Source organism: Girardinichthys multiradiatus, chromosome 1, assembly GCF_021462225.1.
Source record: "Girardinichthys multiradiatus isolate DD_20200921_A chromosome 1, DD_fGirMul_XY1, whole genome shotgun sequence".
Taxonomy (NCBI): Eukaryota; Metazoa; Chordata; class Actinopteri; order Cyprinodontiformes; family Goodeidae; genus Girardinichthys; species Girardinichthys multiradiatus.
In genome coordinates, this window is record NC_061794.1 from 24,283,305 (window position 1) to 24,306,389 (window position 23,085).

General features: G+C 38.4%; 2 protein-coding genes across 4 annotated transcripts; both read left to right on the plus strand.

The window, feature by feature from the left end:
- On the plus strand, window positions 1-17,466 carry arhgap4a (Rho GTPase activating protein 4a). 3 transcript variants are annotated; one of them, XM_047379758.1, is made up of 22 exons: window positions 1-52; window positions 1,715-1,804; window positions 1,972-2,143; window positions 2,222-2,384; window positions 3,676-3,738; window positions 3,827-3,955; window positions 4,039-4,167; window positions 4,242-4,463; window positions 4,541-4,642; window positions 5,420-5,599; window positions 5,701-5,785; window positions 6,007-6,034; window positions 6,160-6,259; window positions 8,002-8,062; window positions 8,223-8,300; window positions 8,415-8,543; window positions 8,628-8,733; window positions 14,451-14,678; window positions 14,772-14,824; window positions 14,906-15,128; window positions 16,359-16,407; window positions 16,641-17,466. In XM_047379758.1, exons 1-22 carry the CDS (start codon window positions 16-18, stop codon window positions 16,809-16,811), a joined length of 2,598 nt encoding a protein of 865 aa, XP_047235714.1. In that variant the 5' UTR covers window positions 1-15; the 3' UTR covers window positions 16,812-17,466. The 3 variants fall into 3 exon arrangements, with proteins under 3 accessions (XP_047235714.1, XP_047235725.1, XP_047235718.1); XM_047379769.1 differs by having other exon boundaries at window positions 13-338; window positions 1,736-1,804; XM_047379762.1 differs by having other exon boundaries at window positions 14-338.
- Window positions 17,467-18,416: 950 nt separating this feature from the next.
- Window positions 18,417-22,332, plus strand: ssr4 (signal sequence receptor, delta). The gene is made up of 6 exons (XM_047390384.1): window positions 18,417-18,586; window positions 18,762-18,880; window positions 18,967-19,041; window positions 20,039-20,128; window positions 20,208-20,273; window positions 21,767-22,332. The coding sequence occupies exons 1-6, from the start codon at window positions 18,538-18,540 to the stop codon at window positions 21,869-21,871; spliced, it is 504 nt and encodes a 167-aa protein (XP_047246340.1). The 5' UTR covers window positions 18,417-18,537; the 3' UTR covers window positions 21,872-22,332.
- The last annotated feature ends 753 nt before the right edge of the window (window positions 22,333-23,085 follow it).

Below are 23,085 nucleotides of genomic sequence, written 5' to 3' on the forward strand. Positions count from 1 at the left end.
AGTTCAGGAGGCAGCATGAAAAAGAAAGAGAGGAAGGGCTTGACACAAAAAGGTTTTTTTTCTGGTTTTGCTTGTCATACTTGCACAATCACATGCTGATGCTGCAAACTATATGTGTGAGCAAGATGAAGGCTGGGTGAGAAATGAAGAGCTGCAAAACAGCAAAATGTGTATGTGAGAAAGGGAGAGAACTAGTCATAGAGAGATATGAGTTCTGCTCCACCCACAAGCATCCATGTCCAAATTTAGGGGGAGGTAAAACCATTCAATGTGCTGTTAACTGGCATTATTGAGTTGTTTGAGTCAGGGGAAGGGGCTTGTCAACACATCTCCTAAAGGTAATACATTTTGTTAGCTTTCTGGTTCTATTTGACCTTTATTCATCTTTGTTTGATTCAACTAAAATGACTTATATTCAGTTCTCATGAGAAGTGCATGTCAACCTCAGTTTTTATTGGCAGCAGACATAACTCTCAGGCTGTAATTATTTTATAACCCTGTCAGATTTAATGTTTTTACCTGTAAGACTAAAGGTAAAATAAGATTTGTACAGCTATTCTTGTTGTAAGGTTGAGCCAATATTTATGGTGATGGCTGAAAGTTGTGATTTGTTGGTGATTGTACAGTTAAAGAACAAAACCTGAATGTGGAAAAGGTGACACATGCCGTAAAATAATAAATTGAGACATTCCTCCCTTGAACAGGGAGCTTATGGCTCTGCTTAGTCTCACTTTTGCAGGTCAGTTGGTAAGCGTCTCTTAAAAAAAGAGAGTCCATGCTTTAGCTGACGAGAATGCTGATGATGGTTAATCTTAAAAAAGGCAAAGAAAAGGGGAAGTTAAAGAGTGCAAAAAGAATTGTGGTGCTGATAGTGTACAAAGTTTTTATGACCCGACAAGAAAAACCCTGTTCTTCCCCTTTCTGATGTGCACTGTTACCAAAAAATTATGTTACCTAGTAGGTTGGTGATAGAATTTCACATGTTAAAAGAACTGATTTATTCCTATTTATTTGCCATATCCTTATGAAAGCAGGTCAAAATGTAATACTTCTGTTTTTGTATTATCTCCTCAGGTTTTATTTTATTTTTAAAGTTTAAAAGACAAGTCTTGGTACAAAATGTTGCGCCAAACACTATAATACAAAACACCCTCATTCAAGTAATGAGTAAAACCTTCCGGCAGTTGCTGTGACTGCATCAGTAAACTTCAACGTCACCGCTGAGACCACCTGTTGTCTGCAAAGCAAACATCCCCACAGAGTTTTCTGCCTCATGGTTCAGCCTATCTTTAGAATAAAACTAAGATGGTGTGGGAGCTCTTTTCTGCACCCCTGCAAAGCCCTGCAGTGCAACTGGCCTGGTGCTTGTAGGCAACACCTGCCCAACTGCTTTTCTAGCTGTTTGCCACTTAGAAAAGCAGAGAGCCACCGGTTTGGGGGAGATGAGTTACAGTAAAATGAACAAAGACTCCAAACTTCTCTTTTCACTTTATGTGGCAGGAAGACGTTGGTTTTGGTCGGTGGGCACTGAGGCGAGAATTTTCATGAAAAGGTGCGATTGGTGCAGTAACAGCATGCAGCTTATGGCTGCTAAAGCGTGTCCAGCAAATAGTTTAGAGCTGTTTACATGCACACAAATCGGGTTATGTCTATGCTAAACAGAACACAGCTGATGATTTTTTTTTTTATTGTGATTTTTCTTTACTTGACACAGAATTTCATTCTGTTGGAACAGCAATGACTTCTCATGCAAAGCTTCGAAAGGAAAGGGTTGGTGTGGTGGACTATGATACACAGATAAAAGGTAAAAGTTGTGACATTTGTCATTTTCACACCTATCACTCCTCTTCTTGACTGTGGCCAGCATTTACTGGGAAAACTATCTGAAAGCCTGCTGCAAAACTTTCAGAATGAGTCACTCTTTTGCTTTTGACCTGTTATCTTGTTTCCCTTTCCACTTAATATTTCCAGAGATGCGTTGTCAGCTTCTAGACCAACTGAAGGTGCTGGACCTGCAGCTGGAGCAAAAGACCCAACAACTGCAGGACATGACAGAATACCTGAGGCGACGGGGTGAGATTGAAAGCGAATACGCCCGTTCCCTGGAAAAACTTACAGAAAGGTTCACTTTGAGGATTAAAAGGTAATGACATAGTATAATGTGACAAAGCAATTAGCAGTTCATCAGAGAACACTGAATGAAACTCATTTTCCCTCTCAGAAAGGAGCCCAGCACTCACTCAGTCTCCCTGGTCTGGCTGGCTCTCCTGTCTCAAACCCGCCAGGAAAGCAAGGACCACAGTGGACTCAGTGAAAGTTGCAGCAACATCCTCATTCAGCCCATCATGCACTGTCTGGAGTACACACAACGTCTTGCTAAGAAGGTGCTGTTAGCATTGAACTAATGATCGTTTACTGGTACATCTTGACTAGTTGAGATGTCATTGAAATGTTAAGTTAATTGAGTGATTAAATTCAAAAGGGGAAACTATTATAAAGATTCATTACAACACAGAAGGTGACATATTTTGATTCTACATTCATTTATTATTGAAATTAGGTTTATAAGAAAATTACTTGAGAAAATACATTTTTGAAAGAGAAGTGTTATGTTATGGCCTACACAATCATGGGGAAAGACTGTTGACTTGTCAGATGTCCAGCTGACAATCAAAGACACTGTCAACAAAAGGTGGTTGCTAAGTTTTAACCCAATAATTATTGCTATTATAATTAATAGCAATTAATTATAATATATACCCAATAATTATTGCTATTATTGCTATGATTTTTTTTTTTTTTTTTTTGGCTTACAGCTTATTAGAAATCAAAATCAGTTGTTCAGAAAATGATAACCCACTTTTGCATGCAAGGCCAGTTGGCTGAGCAAGCAAAAGGATGTCCTGGTCGTTAAAACCGGTATTTGTACCTCTGGCATTGTGTGAAGGTGCTAATTCCTGCTGGAGAATGAAATCAGCCTCTTCTTAAAGCTTGTCAGCTGAAAAAGGCATGGGTCTTTATGTAATTTCTTGGTAGACAGTCACGCTTATTTTGTTACTATGTTTTACTTGATAAGAACAATAAAGACATATCAGGCCGGCACAAGATGAATTGCTTTTCAGATCCTCAAAATTCCTAAAGTTTGATGATCTGAAGGCTTCAGTTATCCCTGTTTCTTGTGTGCCTTTGTTCTATCACACATTTTCCTTTCACCAAACTTTCCCTTAATATCCAAGGACTCATCTGTCTGAACAGCCAGTTTCTTTAAAGACTGACCTTTAGGCGTTTTACCCTACTTATAGAGAGTAGCGATGTCTGTCTGCTGGACAACTGTCAAGTCAGCAATCTTCCTCATGATTTTGTAGGCCATAACAATTTATTTTTCCGTAGGTCAAATGATATTCTAATTGTCTGAGAAACCAAATTTTTGCTTTTCATTATCTGCAGGCCACAGTTATCAGAATTAACAGAAATAAAACCTGAGCTGTCTGAAATGAACTATGTCAGTATAATGAATTGAATTACTGAAGTAACATTTTGATGATAGTCTAATTCATTGAGATATACCTCTGATGGTCTCACTGAAGGTGTCTCAACACCGACAGATTTTAGGCTTTCTTTGCTCCTGCTATTTTGTGCCATCTGTGATATTTTGTCTCCACATTATGTTTCCAGAGTAAGGACCTTTGTACTCAGCTGCAAGACGGACTACTCAAGGTTACCTCTGAGCTCCAGACGGTAAGAAAGAAACCAACCACTTAAAATGGTTTCTGTTTCCTAAACACAGAGAAAAAAAAAAACAGTGCATGTTTGTGTGTACGTGCAGGCGCGGCGGACGTACCACCAGTATCACTCAGAGTTTGTTTGTGCAGAGGGGAAGCTGAGGGAGGCGGAAAAACAGGAGGAAAAGCAAAAGCAGAGCGCTGCTAAAAAACTGGAAAGGTTGATAGAAAAAGTAAACAAGTATGATTTTTGTAAATCATGCATATTGTTTATTTGACTGCTTGAATTCTTATGTAAACTGATTGTGTTATGTAGAGACAAGTTAAAGTCCAGGAGATACAGTTGAAGTGCAGCAAGGTCAGGAACGAATACCTCCTAAACCTGTCTGCAGCAAACTCTTCCATGAATAAGTACTACCTTCAGGACATCACCACTCTCATAGATGTATGAGCTTCAGGTTAAACATTTTTTTTTCATATACAACCCCATCTGCAGCTCATTTAGGCTGTTTTCTTCAGTGTGCAGATGTAGGATACCACCTGTCTTTGGGTCAGGTCATGCAAGCCTACCTGTCCAGACAGTCATGGGCCCAGCAGAACCTGAACAAAGGTCTGCAGCAGCTCCAGGAGGCAGTGTCCGGACTGGACCAGAGCCGTGACAGAGACACACTACTGCAGGACCACTACAACACCTTCTCCATGCCCCTTCGCTTCCCCTACCAGCCCCACGAAGAAGACCAGGTGGGTTTTATTGAGTCGATTATAAGTATGTAACTTTAAGTGGCACAGACAACTCAAAGTTTTCTTGCATGTTGCAGATTTCTGAAGTTAGTGCAGAGTGTGAAATGAGGTGCGAGATAGAGATTCGATTCAAGCAGATACAAACCCGACTGAAAACAGTCACTGAAGAAACGGAAGAGGTAAAGATCACCTCACTTTAAAACTCATTAACCTCTTTAACTTGTCTTGTCCTTTTACATAAAATTATTTCATATATATCTGACTTCAGAACAATTCAGAGCTGTATTAGTATCGGGAGAAGACCTTATAATCCTCCCAGGTGTCCAGTTTATCATATTTGGGTTTTGTGTCAGTGCCTCTTGTCATTTTCTGACTTAAACATTAACTCATCTCTTAGTTTGGAGATCTGAGAGATTTTTTCTTTATTTGAAGTATTCAAATACATTTAATGGGAAGCAGAAATGATAGATTTCTCCTTTCTAAAATGGGGATATTGACCATTCTGCAGCAATGTGGCCACATAACACAATAGGAAATATTTTGTTTACAGAATAATTACAGTTTGTAACCTAAACCTCACAATTATGAGCTGGCCTGTCACATGAAATTCCTCTAAATTACATTGAAGTTTGTGGTTATAAGGTGACAAAATCAGAAACATTTCAAAGAACATGAATACAAGCCCTAGTGTTTGCTAGAGAGGTGGAAGAAAAGATTGTGAAGTATTTATCTTTTAAGACCATACACAGAGTACATATCTCACTTTGGCCTCCAAAACAAGAATGCTCAGCTCTTAGTCCATGGTCATGTTCCTCTATCTGTTCCATTTTATTTAAATTGGTGTTTTGCATATACAGTGTGTTTCCTGCTTCCACACATCTGTGTTACTTTTATCCTATCCTGAACAGCATGACCTTTTGGTTGAGCAGATCTACTTTTTTTTCTCTGTCATGCAGGCTGGTAAAAGCATGTTGACAGCCAAGTCCTCACTACTGGAGGGCATTAGTGACAATGATCTGGAGTCCAGTGTTGGTTTTGGGCTTTCTCAGGCGGGCAGCAATGAGAATCTGACTGTTAAACCCAGCGTAGCTCGACGTAGGGCCAACCTGCTGGAAGTAGAAAACGTCTACTTCACTGTGAGTCAGCAGACCAAAATAATTAACCTTTCAGGGGCGTTCTGTGGTTATTGTTGCAGCACTTATCAATCATAACTTTGTACATTTGTTTGGTTTTACAGAAAGTAAAAGAATATCTTGTTGGCAGTTCACTGGTGTCTAAGCTCCAAGCTAAACATGACCTGCTTAAAGTGGCTGTGGAAAAAGGTACCACTTCTGCATTTCACGTTACTATGCAACAAAGCAAACTGCAGACACAATGTGCCATTGTTAAAAAAAACTGTAGTACTGTTGTGATATTACAGTATTTGTCATTTATATTTTAAAATCATGTTCCCTTTTTTTACTTACCGATTAGGTAAATAAATCAGTTGAAAGTCAGACTAAGTTGTCCTGTCATTTTCAATAAATCTTATGTTCCCTCTTAGCTGAAGCATCAAGTGGAAATCACCCCAGGTAAAACTTCTAATTCTGGATTTTTGTTCCTTTTTTACCTTATAACGACTTGGTATAAAATTCAACAATGCAAGAATATGCAATTAGAAAACCAAACGTATTGGTCTATGTTTTGCTTTCTGCAGGTTTTCTGGGACGTCTCTGTGCATCAGAAAAAATCATTCAAGTGGCAATTTGTTTCACAATCACAAACTTTTCAGTGGAGACATGTTGTCCTTCATAAAGGTATGAAAAAATCCTTATTTCTCATTGCACAATGTACTTGATGCACTACTGCAACTTTTACTTTTGTGTGTATTCTTAAAAACTTCTATTAGAATTTTGCAAACACGTCAGTCCTGGTGAAAAATTACATGCTTTAAAAGCAACTCGCTATAAAAACAGTACAACAGCACCCTCCTGACAATTTCAAAACATTCACCTAACTTTATCATAGAGGTATGAAATTCGGTTCGCTTGTAGAACTCCCAGAGGCCTACGTAAAAATCTCCTTCACCCATGTTATACAACAAACAGGAAGTTGCCATCTTGGATTAAATTAGCTTTTTTTTTTTTTTACCCCATTTTTGCCATTTCTAGCGTTTTATATTTGATTACACTCATCCTAGAGGTTTAGATTGACCGGCTTGAAATTTGGTCAGTTTGCTCAGAAGGTATGGGGGATCTAAAGTTATCAACATGTGAGTTTTTGAGCATGTTAAGGGGGCTGGGTCAGACCTAAAAGTTTGACACTTTTCACTAAGAAAAACTAAATTGTTATAGCTCCTATATGGAAAGTTGCACAGACATGAAACCTTCTGGGATTGATCCACATCTGGCCCCAAACAATACTCAATGGTCAAATGCTGACATCATCGAAGCCCTGCCCTCTAAGAGCAGGAAGTGTAACGTTTTACTTTGGAAGGTCCACATTTGACCCCCTTCACCTAATCAACATTAAACTGTCCCCAGAGACGGATAACAAGATGGTCTAAGTTGGTTTCTGGTGCTGAGACATTTGGCTGGAGGGTGTGTTCATGGCAAAGTTCGACATGACTCCATAACCTTTTGTTTGGTCCTAATTTACACATTTTTCATCTGATCTGCACCAAATTCAGTATGATTGATCTTAGTATCTCACCTTTTGCATACGGTCGGCTAAATCACACATGCGTGATGCAATTTGCTCCAAACTGGAAATGAAGGATCTTTGTCCACCACCAAACAGCTTAAGAGGAATATACAGGAGATTGACTCAACTGCGCCCCCCAGAATATGTGTGCTTCATTGTGGACGACTGTTCAACATTGTGGTCACCTGATGATATCACTTCAGCCACGCCCCCTGAGAACATTGTCACAGGTTTCTGTGTTGAATAGCCCTCAATGAGAGCCTGTAGAAGTTTCTAACTTTGTCTAATAACATCATTTCAAATGACAGTTTTAAACACTACAGGAAGTCTTCAGTAATCCTTCGCCACCAAACAGAAATTGACAAAACCTTCCATCAGGAAGGTCAGAATTCCATCAAATATTATAGGCTTCTCGAACTCTGCATGACCAAAGGTATTGGGAAGGTTTGCTCACAGTACCGCCTTGTGGTGATGTGTTGAATTGAGCTTGGGACTCCCCAGTGGCATGGAGATGTGAGACTCCCACGGTGTTGACAAAGCTTTAATTCACATTATTATTATTATGTAGTAGTAGAAACAACATTTCTTTTAACATCAATATTATTTGTAACATATTACAAATATTGCTATTTATTAAAATATCACATGTTACTGCTGGTATTTGCTTTCTTTTAATTTATTTATCATAGTGCTGTTTGTGGAAGCAATAGCAGAAGTCTGTTTTATTCAAGTAATTTACAATATTTCTGTATATATCATACTTATTTGAGATATGTGCTGAAGGTTGGTGTATTTATTTCTTATTTCATATATTTATGTTTTTCATATAAGTATGTTTTTTTTATTCTTTATTTAGGCTTCAGGGCAACAGATTCCGAACATCGTGGAAAGCTGCATTCGCTTTATCAACCTTTATGGTAAATATTCAAGATTGGAAGAATGGTGAACAAACAGCTTTCATAATTTCTCAGTGTTATACCTTCATATAGTCTGTGTTTAAGTATACTATGCCAGTGGAAATGTAAACCCTTTGCTTCATAGGACCAAAGGATTGTAACAGTATGTTTTCCTTTTCAGGTCTCCACCATGAAGGAATTTTTAGAGTACCAGGATCACAGATGGAGGTCAACGGCCTGAGGGATGCATTTGAACGAGGTATCTGCATTTGAACAAGAGATCTGTGTGTGTTCTTGTATCTCCGTTTGTTAGGATAAGGTTGACTGTGGAGAGTTAATAATGTGGGACAGTGTGTCATCGCCTTACCTACAGGAGAGGATCCACTGTCTGAACGGAGATATGATCTGGACTCTGTGGCCGGAGTGCTAAAGCTCTACTTCAGATGTCTGGAGAATCCTCTGTTTTCTTTGGACAGCACCAGTCAACTCTTAGAGTGCTGCCGTAAGTATTTGTGTAAGAGGAAACATTTAACTTGGCTGAAGATGCACAGCAACAGCTGATCTCTCTTTTATTGCATTTCCTTAGAAATAAAGGACGATGCAGAGAGAGCAGCTCATCTCAAGGCAGTGGTATCTTCCTACCCTGAGCCCGTCATTGTTGTCACGAGATACCTCTTTGCCTTCCTTCATCAGTGAGTACTGTAACTTCAAGAGCTACACATACAGCTGAGGGAAATTTAAAAACAAAGCTGAAAGTTCCACCTCTGTGTGGGCATATAGGCTAGCAAACTAGAGAACCAAACTTAAAAAGGGCAGAAGCAAACAAATGCAGGCTATAAGGGGTTTTCAAACTTTTAATACCAAGTACCACTTCAGACAATGCTCAACTCTTCATAGCACCAATATGACTGAATAAAATGATTTATTTTTTAAAATTTTGTCAGCCAGTTCTGTATTGATAAAGGGGCACAGCATCAGAAATAGCATATATAGCCCTTTCCACTTTTTGTCATGTTACAATCATACAAGAAGTTATAAGTCCCACTGAGGGGTTGCCACAGACCCAATTGTCACAGACAAATCTCTGTGTGGCAAAAAACCAAATGGCACGTGGACTGAACTTATACGGCTTGTTTCTGGTCACACCAACCACTCAGGACAGCTTATACTGGAGTCTTCTTCAATCCAGCTGCACTAATGATGTTCTCACTGATGTACACAGCTAAAGTACAAATCAAAGGGGAACCTGGGGTTGAGTGCCTTGCCCAAGGGCACATCAGCATTTTGGGGAAAACTGGAATCAAACTTACAACCTTTCTGATTGCCAGGTGGCTAATCTTAACTGTCAAACTCTACTCAAATTTATTTATAAAAAGATACATTAGGAAATACAATAAAATGTAAAAGAGCAAAAAAAAAAAAAAACTAACGAGTAATATACAGGTCCTTCTCAAAAAATTAGCATATTGTGATAAAGTTAATTATTTTCCATAATGTCATGATGAAAATTTAACATTCATATATTTTAGATTCATTGCACACTAACTGAAATATTTCAGATCTTTTATTGTCTTAATACGGATGATTTTGGCATACAGCTCATGAAAACCCAAAATTCCTATCTCACAAAATTAGCATATCATTAAAAGGGTCTCTAAACGAGCTATGAACCTAATCATCTGAATCAACGAGTTAACTCTAAACACCTGCAAAAGATTCCTGAGGCCTTTAAAACTCCCAGCCTGGTTCATCACTCAAAACCCCAATCATGGGTAAGACTGCCGACCTGACTGCTGTCCAGAAGGCCACTATTGACACCCTCCAGCAAGAGGGTAAGACACAGAAAGAAATTTCTGAACGAATAGGCTGTTCCCAGAGTGCTGTATCAAGGCACCTCAGTGGGAAGTCTGTGGGAAGGAAAAAGTGTGGCAGAAAACGCTGCACAACGAGAAGAGGTGACCGGACCCTGAGAAAGATTGTGGAGAAGGGCCAATTCCAGACCTTGGGGGACCTGCGGAATCAGTGGACTGAGTCTGGAGTAGAAACATCCAGAGCCACCGTGCACAGGCGTGTGCAGGAAATGGGCTACAGGTGCCGCATTCCCCAGGTCAAGCCACTTTTGAACCAGAAACAGCGGCAGAAATGCCTGACTTTGGCTACAGAGAAGCAGCACTGGACTGTTGCTCAGTGGTCCAAAGTACTTTTTTCGGATGAAAGCAAATTCTGCATGTCATTCGGAAATCAAGGTGCCAGAGTCTGGAGGAAGACTGGGGAGAAGGAAATGCCAAAATGCCAGAAGTCCAGTGTCAAGTACCCACAGTCAGTGATGGTCTGGGGTGCCGTGTCAGCTGCTGGTGTTGGTCCACTGTGTTTTATCAAGGGCAGGGTCAATGCAGCTAGCTATCAGGAGATTTTGGAGCACTTCATGCTTCCATCTGCTGAAAAGCTTTATGGAGATGAAGATTTCATTTTTCGGCATGACCTGGCACCTGCTCACAGTGCCAAAACCACTGGTAAATGGTTTACTGACCATGGTATCACTGTGCTCAATTGACCTGCCAACTCTCCTGACCTGAACCCCATAGAGAATCTGTGGGATATTGTGAAGAGAATGTTGAGAGACTCAAGACCCAACACTCTGGATGAGCTAAAGGCCGCTATCGAAGCATCCTGGGCCTCCATAAGACCTCAGCAGTGCCACAGGCTGATTGCCTCCATGCCACGCCGCATTGAAGCAGTAATTTCTGCAAAAGGATTCCCGACCAAGTATTGAGTGCATAACTGTACATGATTATTTGAAGGTTGACGTTTTTTGTATTAAAAACACTTTTCTTTTATTGGTCGGATGAAATATGCTAATTTTGTGAGATAGGAATTTTGGGTTTTCATGAGCTGTATGCCAAAATCATCCGTATTAAGACAATAAAGGACCTGAAATATTTCAGTTAGTGTGCAATGAATGTAAAATATATGAATGTTAAATTTTCATCATGACATTATGGAAAATAAGGAACTTTATCACAATATGCTAATTTTTTGAGAAGGACCTGTACACACTTCTTTGCTTTCTATTAAATCTGAGTTTTGGATAAACACAAGGTCAGCAGTTCAGCTCTGCCATCTTATTGATTTGACATGAACATGCCAAAAGGCCAAATCTGCCAGATCAGTGATGCATGGGAAAATACCAGCTTTTAGCATGCCTCCATAGGTGTGCTTTTACTGCTTTTTTTTTTTTTTTTTACATAGTGCAACCTGTCTTTTCCTTGTGGTATCGTGGTGCTCTGAAAGCATGTAAGGTTGTTCAGCAGCATAGTCCCCATGCCTGCAAAGTGTTGGCTGGCAGAGGCAGTTGTGGTTGACCAGCTATGTCTTATGTGAAGGCTGAAATTTTACCGGCTACAGAGTTTAGGGCAAATCCACTGTGCATTCAGTGGTAAACATGCTTTAGTAGCAACTATATTAGTTTCTAAAGAAGTTTTCAATTTTTTCTTGGCTTCTCTTGTATCTGCTTGTGTCTGTTTCCACTTGCATGTTATTTAACATGTAAATAGTTGAAACCGACATTTTATTTTGAATACAACTAGCATGGCCCCAAGTATGACAGAGTTACAACAATTGGGTAAAAGAACATGTGCAAGCTATGCTGTGGTAAAGATTTCTGTTAAAAATTGTTTGGCCACATAGGAAAAGATTATTTGATTTACAGTCATAGTGCAAAACACAACAGTCTATACAGCCACGAGAAACACTAGAATAAAATAGTCTTTATTCTCATTGTTCTGGGGGGTACAACAAAATTAATTCCTTCTAACTATGTTGCATGATGCATCACCCTGTAGAACCACCTGTAGCAGCAATAACTGGCAATTGTTGTTTACCAGTCTGTCCCATCGTTTGCTAATGATACTGGTCCACTGTGCTTTACAACACTGCTTCAGGTTAATCTTTGACTGAGTCCTTGCAATGCCTTTGTTCTTTTCTTTCCGCAGTTATCCTGGTGTAGGCTTCCTCGCCTTTAGATTTGGGATACTTTTTGTATACAGAGGAGTTTTTGGTTGACTCATTGCCTGCAGGGTACCCTGGTACTGTTGATGTAAAAACTATCCCAAATCATCACTCCTCCACCACCGTGCTCGTCAGTTGGGTTGTTTGTTCTGATATGCTGTGTTTGATATTGTCCAAATAATGGTAGTTTACATTTTGACCAAACAACTCTACTTTGGTCATATGTGTCCAAAGAACACGGATCCTAGGGTTTTATTCAGAGGCAGGTTTTTAAAGTTGTGCTGACATTTATTCATTTTAGTGAGATGATGCTTTCTCCTGCAAACCCTTCCAGAAAAGCCATACACATTCAGTCTTTAATTGTCCTGTTATAAACGTTAACATTTGACGTGTTAAGGCCTGTAGATTCTGAGATGTAGCTCTTCTCAGATTGATGGAGAGCAACTATTGCTATTCCAAGATCACAAACCTAAGGGCAATTTAGAGTGACCAATTAACCTAACAGGCATGTCTTTGGACTGTGGGAGGAAGCCGGAGTACCCAGTGAGAACCCACGCATGCACGGGGAGAACATGCAATCTCCATACAGAAAGGCCCCGGCCGGAAGTCGAACCCAGACCTTCTTGCTGCAAGGCAACAGTGCTACCAACTTCACCACCCTGCAGCCCCCAATTGTGTATATATATGTGCATTTAAAAGATCTTTTTTATTGAGAGCAAAGTGTACTGGAGTAAAATTCCTTGTTTGTCTGTACAAACTTGGCAATAAAGCTGATTCTGATTTCCACCTTCCCATTGTGTTTAAACACACCGCAGTGCCGTAGACCCACAAACAGCCAAAACTCCTGCTTTTATGGAGATGATCACCGAGATAAGTTATTCATTCATTTAAGCGACAGCATCTGCCTGCTATTTATCCCTTTTAAGCCATGTGAAATAACAAGGATGTGACTATTTTTCCATAATTGTATGTTTTTCAGTCAACTAAAGGCCATTACTGAAAGGCCATGTGGTGCCGTTTTTACACTCTCTGGCCACTTAATCGGGTAGAGATTGTTAGTAGTGCGTTAAATACCTATTTATCTAATAAACGGTATTCTTGTCGTAGATTCAAGGAGGTGTTGAACATTACTCAAAGATTTAAGTCCATGTTGACTTATAATGGTTACTGCAGATGTGTTGGCTGCAGATTCATCTGAATCTCCCATTCCACCATGTCTCAACGGTGAACTGTTGGACTGAAATCTGGTGACTGTGAAGGCCACATGAGTGCAGTGAACACATTTTCAGGTTCAGTAAACCAGTTTGAGACAATTAGAGCTTTGTGACCTGGTGTATTATCCTGATGGAAGTATCCATCAGAAGATGGATATCAGGAGGTCAGAACCAAAACTAAGGTAGGTTGTGGTCTTTAAATGATGCTCAATCAAGGGGCTCAAATGGTGCCAACAAATACCCTCCTTAACATCCAACAACCACCACTAATAGACTTGAATTTTGATACAAGAATAATGGATGCATGCTTTTATCTTTATACAAACATTTGAATATCACAGCTCAAATCAAGACTCATTCGACCATCATCTGTTTTCTAATTTCGATGAATCTGTGCAAATTAAGGCCTGAATATCTTAGCTGACAGGAGTGGCATCCAATGTCTTCTGCTGCTAGAGACAATTTGAGATTAACCGACGTTACTGTTGCCACATCTAGATACCTAAATGCATTGAGTTGCTGCAATGTGATTAGCTGGGTTGCTATTTGTGCCAACGAAGAATAGCTGTACCTACTTAAGTGTCCATTAAGTTCAAACACTACTTTGACTTTAAGTTATCCCAAAAATAAAGGCAAATGTAGGCTTATTCAGCAGTATGAAAGCAACCATAGATAGTAGCAGCAGCAGAAAGCAATAAAGAAACTATTTTTAATTGCTACCACTGCCAAATTAATGCACAGTTTGACTAGAGAAAGGATCTGAGAAAAATGATGAATTGCACAGAGGTGATTGGCTTCAGTGAATAAAATTGGGCTTGAAAGGTACAAATTGACTATAATAAACCCAGAGCTGATCAGACACACTGATGGCCGAGAGACGTGGGAAGTTTTTAAAAGTATTATTTCAGTTAAAAACCATCTTCCATTAGCCTAACATTCCAACCAAAACGTCAGTTAGACCACAAAACAGTGGGGCTAGCAAAACAACATCCTGGAACTGAGAGCAACTTGTTCAGGGTCAAATATTACTACAAGAACTGAGAAACCTTAAGCTTGGCAAGAATGAGTTTTAGGCAAGAATTCCTACGTTCTGAAACTGTGCTGTGATTAACCTTGTTGTTGCTTTGAGGATGACTATTAGTGTATATAATCTTGATTAATCAAGATTTTTTTCTCCTTGCCTTCAGTGTGTCTCAGTACAGTGATGAGAACATGATGCAGCCATACAACCTGGCCGTGTGTTTCGGCCCCAGCTTGGTAAGAGGGCAACAGGATGATGATGTTGTGACTCTGCAACCTCATATCAACGCCCTGGTGAAGGACATCATCCTGCAGCAGGAGAGCATCTTCCCCAGTCAGAGTGAAGTACAAGGACCAATGTATGAAAAGTGTATGACACTCGAACAGGGCGACTGGTGAGATGATAAAACGTGTTTGAACCCACAGATAGAAGCATATATGGAACATGTGGGAAAAAGTGAAACTGTAATTGGATATCTCTTTCACAGTGAGGTTAATACTGAAGGAGAAGTTGAGGTGGAGTACACTCAAAGCAAAGACGGTAAGTGTTCTGTTTCTTTTGGCTTCAGAGTTGAAACGGGTGACTCTTTATATAATAATGAACAAACGTGCTTTGGAACAGATTTCGAAATGGGATTTTCGGCTGATAATGGTCCAGATATGTCTGCAGCACCCGCATCGACAAAAGCAGACCGTCCAAGAGCCAACAGCAGTGGCTGCTTAGATTACAGTATGATACCAGCAGGAGGCGGCCTTTCTGCAGCTGGAAAGATAACCTTGCAGATTCCAGTTGGGCCGCAGTTTATGCAAAGAAGAGCACTCTCTCCTTCTCATGTGCGCAAAGAGTAAGTAACACTAATTGGTATTAATCTATGAACCAAAAAGACTTGAAATACTCAGGTTAAACAAATATGCATATATTTAAATATATATTGATAAAATTTTTACCTAAAATTATCCCTGAACTTATTCCAGTTCAAATATGCATTTTCCTTCATCGAGTGCCATAACTCCTGAAATAAGCCATTAAATAAGTGTTTATGTGTTAAAAAAAACAAAAAAAAACCAAAAATATATATATATATATATATAAAATTGAAAATGCATATGTAAACAAAATTATAAAATGCTTCTATAATTGATAAAATTCCTAATTAAAAACAACTAATCATTACAGTCTTTGTTTCCCACATTACAGCTTTGCGTCATTTAAAGAAGGCCTCTAAGGAGTGTGGTTTACCTTTAGATCATGTGGTTGTACCTCTAAACAGGTACTGCAGCCCAGAACAACTGGAGCACTTTCCAAAATTCCTCTGAATATCTTAGTCTTCCCTCAAAAATAGCAAGTTGATGTCACCCCACATGTTTTCTACAGGATTAGTACTGGATTGGCATGGCCACTGCTTAACTTTGATCTTCCTTGTCTGGAACCAAGAGGCTTCCTTTTGGATTTGGTTATTGAAATGCTCATTTCAAATGCATTTTCACTTCAGCATAATGCAACATGACTTTTTCAAGTGTTCTGATGCACTCAAACTGATCTATGATCCCTGGTATGTGAAATAGGCACAACACCATAGTATGAGAAACATTCCCATACCATGATGCCTGAGCCACCATGCATCACAGTGTATAATGGCTTGAAGTTTACAGAAATTGTAGTTTTGTTTTCCTCCCATATTCCTGTCTGGTTTTGCTCTACATTTTATGGTATTTGAGATCATTTTAGCTCAGAACTGTCTGTTGGTTTTCTATCACTCTACTACACCTACTAGTAAGTGTAGAAGAATAATTTGTATCAAAACCATTTACTTTTTTGGTTATACATGTTGGACTTTAATTATTTTAGATGAAAAAGAAAATGGCAACCTCAGAATTTAACACCCAAAATATTAATTCTTTACATTTTAGAAAATTACTATAGCACTTATTTGTTTGTCTTATGCAATTTACTAGCATGACTATAACACTATATCAATAAAGTGACTATATCACTTTATTCATTGTACTATTTTCAGTTCTTCAAGTCTGAAAGAGAGATATATTTGGTTTGATTTTTCTTTTTCTGCATTCAGATTTCAGCAACATTCATCCTCAGAGGACTTGGTTGGTAAAGTTGATAAGGTCTGTTTAATTTTAAGATATTTTAAAATTTATTTTCTTTAGTAAAGAATACGTTTAAAGCAATTTGTAAACCATGATGACAATTGTTTTGAAAATAATTTTGCCCATTGTATTAAGGATTTTGCTAAACATTTTCAAATATTTTCTAAAATATGTTATTGATGTAAAATATATTGAATATGTATGCTGTTGATTTATTTTCATTCTATACTTCCATTTATCTCATATTAAAGGAAGTCTGTCAAAACATGGACTCTGTCTTCAAGGAGCTTCTGACACGACAAATACAGCAGGATGCCTCCATATCGGCTGCTTCTGTTCATGCTCAACAGAAAAAAGGAAAGCGTGACGGACGGAGGGGGAGAGGAACTGGGATTTTCAGAGCAGCAGATCCGCTGGACTGAGAGGACCAGCATCTGCAAATGACATAAACAGAGGCGATGCTAATGAAAACCGATGGGAAATATGAGGGGATCTGACATCGGCTTTCAGCACATCTATTTCTAGAAATCGATGGCCTGCGACCCGTGGTTCCTACTCCGAGGCACCAAGGACTCAACAACTGCTCATGATTTTTACTGGAGTGACTTTAGACCTACAGTAATTTATGAAAACTGTGAATAACCTGAAATGCAAAAATGTTTGCGCACAACTAAATGAGGTTCTGCAACTTTAACTTGGTTATCAGCTGGATAGTTATGATCCAGTTATGTTCTAATTTTCAAACATGTTTTGCATGAACTCTTTTAAAATAAGATGAATGCATACAACTTATAAACAACTGTGAATACTGTGGCTGTAGTGGTTTGTTTATATATATAAAAATATTTTTTTCCCACTTTGATTTGTCTGTACATAATAAACCTATTCTATTTTGACATTTAATTCTAGGCAAATATGCACTCAATACTTTGGAAAGTTGTACAACACTTCATAGTGTGAAGGAGCGGAGCATCAAAACTGAGCCACATCGAAAAAAATGTTATTTTCTTTCAATACAGTTTGTGGTGTTACCTTGATATGCAGGAATAACTGCAAATAAACATTCCTCTGAAGTTTTCCTTTGTCCTATACACCTGCTTTGGACATTTTGGTCCCTTATTCTGTACATTACAGGCTTCCTCGCCCTAAATGGGCTATTTTCTATAAACTGTTATTGGAACCCTTTTGAGGATTTCAAAACAAATGTAATTATCTTGTTGTTCCTGGCCTATTTGGCCTCTTTATTTGCTGTGTAAAGTTGTCAAGAACAGGCCTGAGATGTTCTGTGATTTACAGTGAAGAACTAAATGAGAGATTCTTTTCAAAACTGGTTACTCTATATACATCGGGCTTTTTTTCTTAGAGATTTGAGATATCTCATTTCCTATCAAAAACTTTTCTTGGTTGAATGAAAATAGTTTTTAATCTAAATCTACCAGGGGTATGAATAATTTTGGGCTTAATTGTAAAACTGTATAAATCATAAAGAAACCAGATCTACCTACAACTATAAGAATCTGCTTACAAGTGCTCTGGTAATAATACAATATATGTATTGTTCCTTAAAGTAGTAAAATCTGAATAAAAGATGTTTAATATGAAACATTGATAATCTATACTGGATTACTGTATTAATCTATGTTGCATTTGTTAAGCAAAGGCTAGTTTTCACCTCTGAACTCAAAGGAATGGTGAAAACAAACTGCATGCAGGCAAAGCCTTTATTATTACACTCACTCTGTGAGAGCCAGACTCCTATGAGATTAGTAGAAATCTTCAGGACATTAACATTAGATTTATTAGATTGATAAAACTGATAGATACTTTATAGCCGCTACAAGGATAACTTTAATGTGGTTTCACAGGCGTCCATTGGGAATTCTGTGAGATTATACTCCATAAAGAATCGGAGTTAAATATTAAAGTCTTTTCCAAACTCCATTCAGTTTTTGGATTCTCTCTGATGACGTGTCTCCAGTGTTGTTTCCCAGAGTGCTGTGCGGCGCTACGTCCGCCTCATTGCAGCGCAGGCGCAGTGGTGTGGTTGCGGTAGGCTGAGGTGGACTTCCTTCTTACAGTGTGGAGGTTGTACAGCGGTTCTTTTAGAGTTTATTTGGAAGCAAAAAAAACAACTAATCAGACATCAGAATGATCCGGATAGCTGCGTTTTTGACGCTGCTGGTTGTTGCCTGCTCGGGTGAGTGTAAGAGAACCATATCAGGAGATTTGTTGGCTTCAGTTAGCCTGTAATGCTAACATACAGCCTATCAAATTATCTTTAAATGTCTTTTAACTAAGTGTTAAGCCAGTGTCAATGGTTTTAATTGCTCAGGTGTCTCAGATATTTAGCTAATCTACATATTCGGTTGCAGGGGAGAGTTGCAAGGACCCAGTGATCACCCCGTCGGCCTACACCACCTCTGACGCCGTCATCTCCTCAGAGTCCGTCTTCATTGTGGAGCTCAGCCTGACCTGCGCCAACGGAGCCCAGGTAACTCTCGCATAGAGAGCTGCATCATTGAGTTACTGATCTGTAACTGAGGGACTGACTGTCATGACCTCTGCTCTCCTCTGCAGAGTGTCCCTCTCTATGCTGATGTCAATGGAAGACAGTTCCCTGTGACCAGAGGTCAGGATGTTGGAAAATACCAGGTATTGGCCCACATGTGGATTAGTTTATTTGGCTGGGTTTTTTTTTTTTTGTCTTAATTCACAATATTTTAAACCATCCCCTAAACAAAAGGTAATTTCTAGTCAGATGTTAGTAGACCCATGTGTTTTATAACTTGTGGTTTGGGCAAAAGTTATCAACACAAACAGCTTTGTTAAGTGTACATTACCCTGTAAAAGTATCCATGTCACAATTTGGCATGCTACAACAACAAGTTTTAACGTATTTTATTGTGATTCTATGTGATTGATTAAAACAAAGTAGTGCTTATTTGTGAAGGAAGGAAGAGGATTTACAGTTTTCATATTTTTAAGGAAGGAAGAAAAGCCAGATCTGAACATTTTGCAAAGCAGTAGATGTGGCCATTGCCCTAAGCACACCATCCCAAATGGTGGAACATGGTGGTGGCAGCATAATGTGGTGGGAATGGTTTAAAGCATATTTATGTGTTAGAATTGTCCACTCAGAGCTCAGACATGAAATTTTCTCTAAGCTCTTTTAGGGTTGCAAGATGTTAGCATGATCTTTAATTTTAATGCTTTTGCTGAATATTGTAATGATGGTATTAATTACGAGAAACACATTTTCTTGGCTCTTTTCTTTCTTTTGCTTCACCAATATATACCCAACCAATCTTTACAAGCTTTGAAAATATAGAAAAAAATCCACCCATGAGGCCAAACATGTTGTCATGCAGAATTTGTATGGATGCCACTTGTAATACAATATCCTACCAATATTTGCATCCAAGCAATTCATATTTTTATTATAAACAATAGAAAGGTTACGAAGACTGGAATTTGCTCATATTTCTACATTTCAAAACAGCCATGCAGATTGATTTATATTTAACATCTTGACCAAAATGTCTTGGCACTTATGCTTTTTAAGCATGAATCCATAAAGGGTAAAAAAAAACTTTTACTAAAGAGAGAACACTGAATGGGTATGAATCAGTTTTTTCTGATTCTCTTTCAGGTGTCCTGGAGTCTTCCCCACAAACAGGCCACCTCTGGAACGTATCAGGTCAAATTCTTCGACGAGGAGTCCTACAGCGCCCTCCGAAAGGTGGTTTGGCTCAAACCTTTTCGATGATTTCTTTTTTTTAAGTAAAATGTTTAATAAAAATACATGTTATCTGTTTCAGGCTCAGAGAAACAATGAAGACGTAAATGCAATTCAGCCTCTCTTCACCGTCAACATTGACCATAGGGTGAGTCAAGAAGGTTACTGCTAGGCCTTACAATGTCATTCATTTAATGATCCAAATTTTATGCCTTAAAAAGCCTTGAAACATGCAGATTCTTAATAATAGGTCCTAAATTATATTGAGTGAAGTCTTTAATCTTCACACTTGCTCATTCATTTTACATAGTTTGTTTTTTTGTTTAAATGTGCTGTCGGCATTTGTTCTGTCATTTGTAACTGGAATTTGGGTGTTATGTGTGACAAAACTACAAACCCCATGTAGCAGGGAACTAATTAACTCAATTTGAAAGATAATCCTGCTACTCGAAATGACTTACTCTACATTTAAATAATTAAAATCAAAACCTTGATGTGCTATTTATTGCTAGCTCCTTCATCAATGTGGAAAATTTGACGGTTTGGTTTGAAAACAGGGATTTCAGTAGTTTGGTAAAACCAGTCATCAGTAACTGGTATGAAGTTTGCTATAAGCTGTAGACGAGGTTCGTTAACTTAAAAACACTCAAGCCAATTTAAGTTGGCAAAGTTACATTTAACTTGGTTAAATTATGAAATAAACTGAATATATGTTAAGTTTAGTTATTTTTTTTTTACACTCCATGTACATCTTAAATTTAAATAGCAGTTTTCTTAAAAGGTCTTAAAGTAACTAAATTTGATTTAGAAAAACTTCCCGAAACCCTCTACTGACTCTGAAGGCACCTTCAGCTTTACATACTATCACAGTGTCTAAAGTGGTGCGTTTTCTTTGTACTCGGAGGTAAGATTTTTGGAATTCCCAGTCGGAAAACCAAAAGAACTCCCCCAGAAGTAGAAAATTCCATCTTGTGGAGCAACCCTGAGTATGGTATCCAATATGGCTGCCCAAATATAGTGTCGTTGCAGATATTTCCTTCTGATGGTTTGAATCTGGCTTAATCAGTGGCACATATGGTGCTATAAAATATATAATTATTTGAACCCTTTTTATTTATTTATTTGTTTGCACCAAAAACCCTGCAGAAAATAAAAATATTTTGTTGTTTTATCTATTCTATCTCTTTCTGATGGTAGTCGATGGTGTTTTCTTACTTGCAACTAGAATGCTGTCGATTCAGGTGTGATGTCATTACCAGCCCCGACTTAAAGGACAAATCAAACCCAACATAATGTTATATACACTTAGACATGTCCACAGACTAATATTTGTACTGCTGTACAGATAATAAATAGAAAATAAAAAGTAAAGTTATTATAACAGCAGAAGTGTCTGATTCAATGTTGGGATTCCTGCTTTTATAAAACAGACAAAAACAAAGCTATTAGTCAGTCCTTCAGCCAGTTTTAGTTTGAGGAACTATTTTGTCTCACTAATCAGTAAAATATTTTTTTCCTACATCCATATTAGAATGATTTTTCAGATTTAATAAAATAACTAAAACTGTTTATTTAAAAACCACCCAGCTCTGAATGCATCATTTGCAAGTTGACTCATTTATTCCACACCTCTTGTTTCAGGGTGTTTGGAGCGGCCCTTGGGTGTCGACCGAGGTGGTGGCTGGCCTGGTTGGCATCCTAGTCTATTACATGGCCTTCAGTGCCAAGGCCATCATCCAAGCATAATGTGATCCACAGTGACTGCCTGTGACCATTGAAAAGACTTAATTCTGGCAAAGCTGGATTAACTAATCCAACAACCAGCGCTGCAGCCAAACCTACAGGTTTCTGCCTCTTTGTCTCCTTCAGGGAAATAAGGAGAGGTTGAAGTCTTTATATTTCTTTTATTCAGACTGTGTCTTGGTGGGTTTCATAATTATTTTTTCACAAGTTGTCTTGTCAGCCTTTTTTTTTTTTTTTAAAAACATCAAATTAAACTGTACAAGCAACAAGCTCTGTACTCAGACCTGTCTAAAACCCACTGATTCATCCGCACCAGAACCGTCATCTGAGTGGGTAAACTGGTCAGAGTGGGACTTGTTCAGATGGTTTGAACACCAGTCGAGTTGGGCCTTCCTCAAACATAAAATGTCAACAGAACAAGAGCAGAACATCTTGCTGGAACATGAATAAATGGGCTGTTGTTATTCCCGTGTGGCGTGTTGTTTCTCTTCAAATATAAATAATGTGTTTCTCGGAAAAGACCAGGGTAAATCTTATTCCAAAACAACACAACTATGGTTGGAGGCTTTTAGTGAGCTTATCTACATCAGGCAATAACCAGATCCAATCAGATATAATTTAACATTTGAGTAACTGCAAGAGTTGTTACTAATGTGTATTTGAAGTTTCGTGTTCAAACTATTGCTGTTAACATTTTGAAGCCATATTTAAACATAAATTATGCATCATCTTTCAGTACATCATTACTGTTTGCCAAGTTTTCTGCTAAGAGATATTTTATAGTCATTTGGTTGGTGGTAAAATATTAGTTCTGTGCTTTTAAAGTGTTTTCTTTGTTTTTTTTATAGTTTCGACTTAAACAGCAATAAAAGTTGCTTCTAACAAATTACTTAAAGATTACATTTAAAGATATTTTATTGTTTTCTGTTATACAGCATGATGAGACAGCAGTGGTTCATTCTTTGAATTTCTAAGCCTTTTTATGGCTGACTGATTTACAAGGGTTGGACAATGAAACTGAAACACCTGGTTTTAGACCACAATAATTTATTAGTATGATGTAGGGCCTCCTTTTGCGGCGATTATAGCGTCAATTCGTCTTGGGAATGACATATAGAAGTCCTGCACAGTGGTCAGAGGGATTTTAAGCCATTCTTCTTGCAGGATAGTGGCCAGGTCTCTACATGATACTGGTGGAGGAAAACGTTTCCTGACTC